Genomic DNA, 11,193 nt, shown 5'->3' with positions numbered 1-11,193 from the left:
CCTTGTCTCCTAATAATTAGGACAGAGAAAGAAAGAAAAAAGATTTTCAAGAGCATGCATACTATTTTAGAGTGAAATTCACTCACATTCACTCTCATGGCACCAGTATGGTTCAAGCAGGATTTCAGAAGTGCAACAGACTTCATGCAAAACTTAGGCAGACAACAACAGAACAAAGAATTTAGCACAAAGTTCAGGGGCACATATTGCATAACTGATCTGTCTGAACCCAACCTCATTTATGGTACTAAGTGCTTAATTTGGCAAAGCATCTTTGGATATTCCAGTATCTTTGTCAGTTTGGTCATTAGGAGTCTATGTGCTACTGAAAGTCAGTTCCAGCAGAATAGGGATTAAATATTTAATGGTATTAGGGGCTTTTGAAAAGGAAGATCTTGGTTTTGAGATTCCAAGAAAATTGGACTCTTAGTAATAAAGTAATCATTACTTTAACGATAAGAGAAAATCAATATGCTAACTTTTCTGATTATTTCAAGATACTTTAAGTAAGCACACAGGCAAGCAGTTGATACATGGAAGACAGAAGTAGAAGCAGTGATATATAATAGGAAAAATCTCCATAACACGGGGGTAAATGAAAAAAAATATATTTAATTCAATCATATATATTTTAGGACACAAGGATTCTCCCCTTCTCAAGAGAATATTGCTATTCTTATCACGACCTTGCAGGCTGTAGTATTACATAAATAACAATGGGACAGATGTTCTAAGAAAAAAATGGTCTTTTACATTCACAAGTGGACTGCAAATAAATATGTTTCAAAGTAATAGGATGGGCTGACAGTATGTGATTTGTCTGTAATCATACAACACATGCCTTCCTGAGAATGCCCATGGGGTATATAACAATCATGTACATTTTGAACATATACACAGAGGCCTGTATACTCATATACAGGTGAATAGTCATATTAGTTGTGACAATACACAGATATATGCATGAAATCAGGAATGTAGAGTCTCTCTCCTTCCTTTTATATACACACCTCTCTTCTTTCTCACTGCAGATTTCAGACTTTACAGGTGGAGCTTGAAAAGCAATGTAGCTAGCACTCAGGGCAAATCTACCCCTGCAGAGACAGAAAAACTAAAGATACCTGGAACAGTTGAAAAGCCAAAGGTTACCTCATCTTACTGCTGGGGTAACAAAATTGCCTACTAAACAGCACTGTTAGGCAATTTTATTGCTCTTATCAACTGAATTATTTTCCTTGTAGGTGGCTTGTCCTTTTCCACAGAACAGGCTTGTAACCACTGCCTCGGCAAAACTTGTGTAGGTTATAGTCTTGCTCTCACTGCAGTTCTAACAGAAACAGTTGTTGGTTCCCTTGCCTCTCCATATTACGGGCATGTACCTGTCTTATTTGCCCAAGATGGGAAAGTTTGCAGTTGGAACAAAGATGAAGCCCAGGTGTTGATGGCTAGAGTTATGGTCAGAACTCCCAGGATGTTGAGTACAAACCCAGCTTTGGCCTAGAATTACAAAAGAGAAGCGTTATTAGTTGAACTGCGTACTCTTTTCCTTCCTTGCTTATTAGGATTGTTTGTACGGTTAGATTTTTCTCTTTGGCCTTTTTTTACAACTCCATCAGAACTCCATCAAATTACATTTAAGCTGGTTTTCTTCACAAATATAATTTGTATTAGGGGAAAAATAAAACTCTTAAACTAGAAGTCCTGAAATCCTTTTAATCCACTTATGTAGGACCTTCTCTTCTGACCTGGTATCTGTCTCGAATGTTATTTTGGATTTCTTCTTGGATCAATTATAAATTAGAAAAGTTATCAAGAGACATGGCATCCTTGTCCGCCTTTCCTTTAACATAGTGAGAAGAGGCATCAGGGCAGCCTCGTGAGATGTGCTAGGCTTTTCGTAGTCCCTGCAGAAGGACTATCCAGATGACAGGACTATGACATCCCTACGATCTACATTTGGGCCTTTCGAACAGTTAGACATTGCCATTTCTCATTGACAGCAAGCTCTTGTTGGAACATCTTCAAGAGACCTTGGCTGTTCTTTAAAAGCTCAATAGCTTCTTTATAAGGCTCTGAATATATATTAGAGTCAGCGTGACCCTTTATTAATTCACACATGTATGTTCTTCTTTCCGTTTGATGTAAGCTGAGTACAGTGAGTTTTCTAAAACCCTTCCAAGAAGAACCAATATTAGAAAAAGGGAAGATCAAAACTAGTGATGAAAATTCTGAAAAGAATGCGCTTTTGCTCACCATATCTATAACCTTGAGTTGTCCATATGAGAAGACAATGGCGTTAGGAGGAGTGGCCACTGGGAGCATGAATGCCAATGATGCAGAAAGTGTACAGGGCAGCATGACATAGAGTGGATTGAGGCAGATCGCTTCAGCCTATGCAAGAAGGGAGAGCAAAGGTGATGGTTTCGACATACAAAAATGCATAGAAATCTTCTGGTGGAAGACTGTATTTATCCATGTCAGAAACTTCATTCTTTCACAAACACTGCAGCCACTCATATTTTGGTTCTGCTTTAGAAACTCTAGCCAATGTCTTTATGCAGCAAATGCAAGAATTGATTTTGTGGTCAGTGCTTTGTATTCCTGATTGTGAAATCTGATCACTGCTGCAGTATAAATTAGTAATAATGGTTGTATTCAACTCTAAAACCAGGCAGAAATGTAGAGTGGCTTCAAACTGGTTACGAACAAAATAAAATTATCAGAGGAAACGGGGTAGCCCAAGCTCTGAAGGCGAGTGGATCAGTTTAGGGGTTAGCTGGAGACTGTGGCCTATGCAAAAAGATTTTGGTGGAGCTTATTCCAGTTTCTATCTGGAACCAGCTTTTCATGCTGCAGAACTATGTCTACCCCAGCAACAGGAATCTCCTGTGGAAATGCAAAAGTCTGAATTAGGTCATAGAGCTTGACTAATGCTATCATCTTCAGAGACTTCTGGAAGGCTAGTGGTCGGAGTGAAATACAGTAATGGAATGTTGCAGAGAAGCAAATGCTGCTGCTGTTGCTGTCTCTATGCAGAACAAATAGGAAAAAACAAGTACAGCTGGCAGTGACCTCATGAGGTTGTTTAGGCCAGAAGGCAAAGTCTAATATGCCAATGAATTTAATCCCTTTACTTTTCACCAGCAATGATTTTAGAAAGGTTGAACCGAGCACAGTGTGTGTGAATATATATGCATGCACATACATATATGTATATTTTAAGTCTTGTATTCCTGGTCGGCTACATGAACCAGTGCTTGGCTATGTCAGCCAGTTAGTTTTTATAATTAGGCAGGTGTATGCTTGCAGAAGAGTTGAAAGCTGTTCTCATAAGAGTATTTTGAAATGCTGGAACTTACCATTGAAGCCAGAATAGGGAGAAAGAGGGTAGTAGTGGCCACATTGCTGGTGCACTCAGTGAAAGTGGCAATAAGGAGACACAACAGGAGAGCAATAGCTGGATGAGGGATGTGCTGCAGAGGAGTCAGTTTGCTACCTAACCATGAAGACAGACCAGATTCCTGTAACAGGGGAAAGAGGTCTGTCAAGATAGTAGGCTGGAGAAGAAATAGCCACACCACAGTCCAATTACATTTCTCATACCGATTCTACCTTCCCTTCTTATAGGAGTTCCCATACAAACTGCCTTCTGTAGAAAAACACGTAAGAGGCAATGCTCATAGTCATGATAATTCGGTAGGTTAAATAAAAATAAATGCGCTTTCCCTTCCAAAATGTTTAAAAGAAGAAGATACTACATTTACAGTACGTTATTGATAACAAATAGTTATTTCTCTGTTCAGGCCATTAGTTGTACATGTCCAATATTTTTCATATATCTTAGCAGATATTCTAGCAATTTAATGTAATTTCATCACACTGTCTGAGATCTTGATCAACTATCTGAAGCTTTCCATACCTTTCATCCTTCTCAGTCACTAGAAAATACCAGCATCTCCCCTATAATTCTGGGCTGTAGTTTAGGCATCATTATTATTCAGCTGTTCTTAAGAGAACATATCCTAACTGTGCCTGTCTTGCTGCTTCATGCATTATAGCCTAGCTTTCTCACTGGTTTTGCAACCACCGTTCTTCATGTCCTCCTTATTTCATATCTTGGTTACTTCAGCCTGTCTCTTCTGACATTGAAAAGTGCTCTCTCACGGGAGGGTTGGAATCTGTCTTGAAAGCACTAGTCTAATTCCCTGTTCTAGGGCAGGATTGGCTCTACCTAAATTATTACTGATAGATGTTTTTCAAACTTGTTAAAAATCTCTAGCAATGAAGTTTCCGAAATCTCCCCAGATAATTTTTTCAAGTTCTTAACTATCTTTACAGTTGGAACATTTTCCTACTGCTTAACCTAAATCTCCTTTGCTGCAGTTTAAGCCCTTTAGCACCATCAGAATATAAAAAAGTATACTATCTTTCTTTCTGCAGCAGCTTTTATGTATTTGATGACTTATTCTAGAATAAATTAGCATAATTTTTTGAATCTTTCCTTTTCCAAACATGTTTCCCAGAGATCCAATCATTCTTACTACCTTGCTCTAAACTTTCTTCATGTAGCCCACATGTTGTTGAAGACTGATACCCCAAACTGAATACAGTACTGTAGCTGAGGACTTACCAGTCCTGAGTGGAAGGATTATAATTTACATGTCTTATGTATGATGGTGCTACCTATGTTTCCAGTTGTTTGCTTTTTTCTCAGTAGCAATATAAAAATATTGACTAGAATAAGGTGCATGAGCAGCTTTAAAACTTATCCAGTCATTTCCACATCTTGTATTTGTGATACTTGGTTATTTCTTCCTATTTCCTATATTGAGTTGCATCCTTGTTTTCTAGAAACAATTTTACAGATCTTTGAATTCTAAACCAGTACTTCCAGGCACTTGAAGCCTTTTCTAATTTGCTTATTTTCTATAGATTTAATAAATGTATTGTCTGGTCCATCATCTAAGTCATTACTGAAAAATAATTTGTAGCACTGGACTCCTGGCAGATGCCCGCAGAAGTATATCAGTACCTCCTTCAGTCTGACAGCCAGACGTTTTTAGCTTCTCCTCAAGGTTCTCTAGCTAGCTCTACATTTGTCTTCTAGTAGTTTAATTTAAATCATATTTCCATAAGTAGTTTGTTTGAAATAATTTGGAGACCCATCCTGGGCACATTATCTCCTTGTGCTTGCCACATCGATTTAAGTTTTATTTAATAGAACCTTTAATGTGTTGGGGTAGTTTCTTAAGCACTCACTTTTCTAGAAACACAGTTAACCATGCTGCCTTGATTGGTAGTACCATCCCAGTTGCATAGGCAACAATAAAGATTTGTTCTAATCACAGGACTCCTCCTACGGATGGTGAAGTCTGTCCTACTGCCACTAGCTGAGGAAATGCATGTTTGGTGCTACCAGCATGCCCTCTTGCGTTCTGGGAGAGCACGCTTGAAAAACAAGATGGAAAACACCCAGGAGGACACAAATACCAGGTAAGCAGGAGAATGTTACCTCACTGCCTTTGGCTAAGGCAAAGCCACCTCCCAGCAGAAGCACGATGTTCCATGGCATTTTCTGGTGAACTACTTTCCAGTCCAAGAGAGCTGGAGGTGCTCGGATCTTTGGCTTGCTGCCTAAAATCCAAAAAGATTTTGTAAGCCATGTTACATTCTCCAAAGAAAGGAGGACTTCTTGGTGAGAGGTGAGTTTAGTCTGAACGTCAGGAAACACTTCTATCAGCAAGATCAAGTAGACTGTGGAATTGCCTCCTAAAGCAAATGATGAGAGCCTCGTCAACAAAGATTTTAAAACTCGGCTTGCAAAAATCCTAATGAATGATTTGTAGCTGCTCCAAGAGGCATAGTAGAATACAGGTAAGAGTGAGTTAAAAGTATGGCAACTTATCTGCAGAACTGTATGTGTTTCTGTTAAGTCATGTATTGTCTCTTGAAGGCTCCAGCTTCAGAAGCTTTTACATATGTATAATACTAGTGTCTGGAACACTGCTGAGATAAGAGTTTCCTACTTAGTTAAATTACAAGAAACAGAGAACTTATATGGGATGCATGCCTTGCCTAGCCTAAAGCATACAGCTGTAGCTGTGCAGGAAGAGCGGTTTGAAATCTTGTTTAATGTTTGAAATTTCCTTTGTAAATCTAAAATGTAGAACTTCCCATGTACCTATTCTGACAGTTGATTTTTGATGCCTTCAGTCATCTTACCTGTTTGGTGTTTGTCTCTGTCATTGTTAGAAATGCCAGAAGGGATGATGAACAACAAAATTGAAATGAAGATGGCAACTGTAGCATCAGTGACATAGCTGCAATAGATCAGTCAGATATTTAGTCTAGCCCCGTTTTCACTTTTATAAAATCTAGTCTACTTAATTTTTTTTCAAAGTGAGGAGGAGAAGTGATGATACCTTATATCATTTTTGTTGAAAAGAACTGTTGCCCAACCTGGTATGAAACCAGGGTCTCTTGTAAACCAGAGCAGTACCAGTAGTATGAAGAGGATCAAAACTGCTATTTCTGCAAATTTCATTGAGCCCAATTTCTTGCTCTCTTCCTTGATAATGTCATAGGCCTGTTTTGCCTTAGCCTTTGCAGCGGCATTTGCAGCACAACCAAAATTCTTCTGAAAACTAGAAAAAAATGGACAAGAAATATCAGAGACATTTGCCAGATATCCTCAGAGTTAAGAATCCAAATTTTATACTCAGTCATATTGTCTTTTAGATATATATATTTATATATGCATATAGAAATTATATATATATTATTGGCATAGCATCAGCAGCCATAGGTGTTGATAGTAACGCCATTGCACTGTGTACTGCCAAGATGATCAGAAAGAAGCTTCCTATCCCTGAAAGCTCATGATCTCTGAAAGCTCATGATCTAAATATAAGCAGGCATGCTATCTGGACACATGGGGAAATAATGACAATGTTAGTGTGATTGACAAGGCTATATGATCACCAGGAAGTAAACAGTTGCCAAGCTTTTTAAAATTACAGAAAAGGAGAATTTTAAGAGGAATTTGAAGACGAAAGTACCATTGCAGCCATTACAGAATTCTTTCCATTTAAAAGAAAGGAGGTTGGGCCTAATACAAAAGTGGTAGGGTAAGTGTTAAACAGGTAGGTAACGCAAGCTGCTTGTATGGGGTGATTAGCCTTGGCATGACACTAATTCTCTTAAGACTGTAGCAACTCTCGTCACAAAGGTATTGACCAGCTATATGTACAGATCAGTTTCCTGGTCTGAAGCACAACAATCTTTCAGGACATGAAAGCAATGCTGCAGAACAGGTTATATGCAGTTATAACTTCATATTTTCATCTACAGAGTATATTTAGCTGGGATTTGATCAGGTTCTTCAGAGAAAAAGTTGCAGTATTTTAACAGATACTTAGTATGCTGTTCTGCTGGTCTCTTTTATGTGAGGACTTTTGTCACTTGCTGTCTGACTTTCAAGCCTAGGCTTATCAATGAAAATATCACCTGTGTTACAACATGTAGTGAGTACTTGCTAACAGGCCTGTCAGCTGTATTACAGTGTGTAGAGGGTACTTACTTAAAGCCCAAGTACAGTATCTGCAGCCAAATCCACGCCAAAACCAGTAACAAGATCATGGTGGGGAAGGCAAAGGAGAACCAAGAGGCAAAGTTGATGATATTGCCATTGTTAGGAAAGAGCCTGTAAAATGTAGATGGCTGTTAGCATCCAAAATTCTGCACTCTCTTCTGTAATTAATGATTCAGAAAAGAGGAGGTACTGTGAGGCCCACTAAGGAAGAGAAACGAACTTCCTGACAAAGTTACCAAATTGATATTTTCCTTCTCTGTGTTGGCTGGAAGTCAGCTGTAGCAGAATGATGCAGTTTAGTGGGTATGAAATCCCAAATTTAACCAGACTTACTCATCAACTTGTCCTTGCAGTACCAGATTTGGTGTTGTCCCAGTCAGAGTTGCAATCCCTCCAATACTGGCCGAGTAACAAATACAGAGAGACATTCCCTTGCAGAATTTCTTGTGCTTCTCCTCTCGCAGATTTTCATTTCTCTCTCTGTCTTCCTCGACTGTCAGGACATGACTACTACCTAGGTCCCAAGACAGGAACAAAAGAGTTACAGAAGCTAGATTAGATAGGAAAAGATCTTGTGCCTGTGTAATTCAGTATTTCAAGCCTAGGGCACAATGGACTCAAAGCTGAAGGAGCCAAATTTCCTCATTTTAAGGCTGGCATTATTAATTCTTTTATCTTCTGTCCATTTTCAGTGGTTGTCCTAATGCTGAGCAGTTTTTCAGAAGAAAAGTTGAAATGTGTGATGAAGTCCGAACATACTGCTGACACTTTTCGGTGAACTAGGGCAATGTCTGAACTGCACGCAGAGGGGAGAGGCAAGAATTCAGGGAGGCACAACAGAGTCAGAGGAGTTGGAATGAAGGTAACTCATTCTGTACCAGCACCTGACTGCTGGTGCTGAGATTTACAATCAGAAACAATTGAGTTACCTCAAAGGTGGGAAGAGGGCAAGACAGCTGATAAAGAGAGATTGTTGCATGATTGTGTATCTTTGGATTAGAAAGATCATTTTAATCCCTAACCTTCTGGCATGAAGTAGGCCAGAAATTTTCCCTTGGGAATTCCCTATTATCTGATAAGTTACACAGTAGATAATAATTGAACTAACATAAATATATAGGGAAATATCAAGCCGAATGTAAAGGCTTCAGCTAATAGAGAATTTATACATTTTGTTGTTTTATTTGTTAGTTATCATCGCTTCATATTTTCAATCTATTTCTCACTTCATCCAAGTCAGTAGGTCTTACTGTGCTTTTGTCTGGTTCATGGAAGAGCCTCATAAATGCTGTCTGATACAGTCAGGATGCTTTAGGCACATTTTTCTTTTTGAATTTACTAGTAACTTTGACAGTGAGGAAGGCATCAGGTCATCCTCTATTACTGCAGAGACACCCATAACCCACTCACCTTTTTCCTCTGTTTCTTTGGAGCTATCTGATTTAGTTGACTTTTCCTGCAGTTCAAAGGCTTTGTTGATGTTTTCAGATGCTTGGCTAACTGTGCTAAACTCCATTTCTGACTTGTGCAACTGTTCCAACACTGCTTGTGCTATTGGGACCATCATGGCAGTGGTGGCGGTATTGCTGATCCACATCGACAGGAAGGCGGTCACAATCATGAAACCCATGAGGAGTCTGAAATGAAAAGGTTTGAAAAAGTTGGTTCAGAACTCAGTGCTGCAATGCCCTTTTTTTTTTTGTTACAAAGCTTTGGTTACAAATGCTGGGTTTGGAAAATGCTTAGCAATTCACACCTAGCACTTCTTCTTACCCTAGTCTGCTTTGTGAATGACATGGTAAGATTTAACATAAATTTTAATTTTTGCAGTTTCAGCCAATTGTGCTTTTACATTCTTATGACTAGTAAAGTGGAAGCTAGTATCTTGGAGCAAACAGTTTATCTAGTCAGTATCCTGCTTGTTCTGCATGCTTCCGAGGAAGACATACCATCTCAATAACATGTTAATGTATTATAATATATTTTGAAGAGGAATTGCAAGCTGAATTTGATCCCAAATGGCAATCAGTTTAAGCCATAAGGAAGATGATCTCTTTTTTTTGTCATTTTATTCCACCTCTATTATTTAAGATTCTCTTCTTATTCATATAAAATTCTAATCCTTGTTTCAGTATTAACTCTGTTATTTGTCTCAAAATTATTCTTTAGATGAGATGTAGATTATATATTAGATGAAAAGGGTTTTATCTTGTATGCATTTTTATTCTATTGCTTTGTAATTTCCTTCAGTATTCCATCTTCTTAAGATCTGAGACAAATTAAATAGGGCCGCATAGCCTCTGCATAGCTTAAAGTTCTAGTCTGGTAAACAATTGTTGTTTTCAAAACTAGCATCCCCATATTTTCTCTTCTCTTTGCAATCAGTATAACAGTTAGAGACTATATGTTTTCTGTGTTTCAGCTGTAGTCTTTCCTGATTGTCTAAAGCTGTGCTTCTGGCCAAGCCTAGCAGCACCCTTGTCTTTTCAGCATTGACTCTCTTGTTGCTGTTTCTCCACCTAAAGCCATCTGGAATTCGAAAAAGAGGCACCAGGTCTGTAACACATCAAAGAATGCCCATTTGCAAGGTTTGCTCAGGCACTAACTCACTTGGACTGTAGAAAACCATTTGTAGGATATGATTTACAGATTTACATAGGAGACTACAGGCAGCTCTGAGATAGGAACTAATGCCATAAAGTCCTTGATCGCACAGTGTTTTCACAACTGTTACTCACAGGGCTGGTCTGACACCAGTGATAAGCAAGACCCGCAGAGCAACACGCTTGTGTAGGTGCCAATTCTCAATCGCAATGGCCATCAGCAGTCCTCCAATAAAAAGCATATTGGTGTCCTTCAAGTACTCCCGGCAGACCTGTAATATGGAACAAGGCAGAGAAAATAGTGACAAGAAGCCAATGCTTAGAGAGAAGGCACTTTCTGAGGGACGGTCTTGTCCCAAAGACATTAGCACACAGTAACTATGGATTGCATCTAAACAGTGAATTTGCTTTGATTTCAGATTACCAGCCCCACCCGGAGTTCACTCTAGGCTCATGCAAGTTCTGTTCCATGGAGAGGACAGCCAATTCCCTGTGCAACAATAGTACAATTTTCTCTTCTTTGCACCACACTCTAGAAATCACCCTGGAAATAATCCCAGAATAAGAGAAGCGGACCAATAAATACATAGGCAAATATGGATAGAGTAATATCTCTTACTGTTGTTGAATCCATGATATTCATTAGTGGGAACAGCAAGACAGGAAAGAGAGCTGTGACAGCCAACGGCAAGGCTTCTGTGCACCAAAACAGTGCCATCACTATGATAACATAGCCACATCGGGCCTCCTGACAGAAGAAGGGTACATAAAATCAGAACAGACTGTACATCTCACTTAGACTTTGAGAAGGCAACAGCCCATAATTATATTCATTGCCTGATAAAAGGATTTGAGAAAAGGTTATTTTCTATCTTTCTCTCCCGTCTACCCTCCTACCTATGCAGATCCTAATCAAATGACAAACTCTTCAACAACCTTGTCAGAACTGTGAGGAAAAGATGGGGGCCTCCAATGGGGAAAAAAAAGAAACTTAGGAAA

At 39.0% G+C, this 11,193-nt stretch overlaps 1 protein-coding gene across 1 annotated transcript; it reads right to left on the bottom strand.

Moving 5' to 3' along the window:
• Positions 1 to 1,365: 1,365 nt before the first annotated feature.
• SLC13A2 (solute carrier family 13 member 2) lies at positions 1,366 to 10,930 on the bottom strand. Its single transcript, XM_075032692.1, has 11 exons — positions 10,814 to 10,930; positions 10,330 to 10,466; positions 9,002 to 9,228; positions 7,925 to 8,105; positions 7,580 to 7,702; positions 6,423 to 6,644; positions 6,223 to 6,320; positions 5,513 to 5,634; positions 3,360 to 3,521; positions 2,254 to 2,391; positions 1,366 to 1,497 (listed from the first exon to the last, which is right to left on the bottom strand). Exons 1-11 carry the CDS (start codon positions 10,910 to 10,912, stop codon positions 1,366 to 1,368), a joined length of 1,641 nt encoding a protein of 546 aa, XP_074888793.1. The 5' UTR covers positions 10,913 to 10,930.
• Positions 10,931 to 11,193: the final 263 nt, after the last annotated feature.

The sequence above is a fragment of the Buteo buteo genome, chromosome 7 (genome assembly GCF_964188355.1).
Source record: "Buteo buteo chromosome 7, bButBut1.hap1.1, whole genome shotgun sequence".
In the NCBI taxonomy this organism is placed as follows: domain Eukaryota; kingdom Metazoa; phylum Chordata; class Aves; order Accipitriformes; family Accipitridae; genus Buteo; species Buteo buteo.
This window is presented reverse-complemented; position numbering and strand designations above follow the sequence as displayed.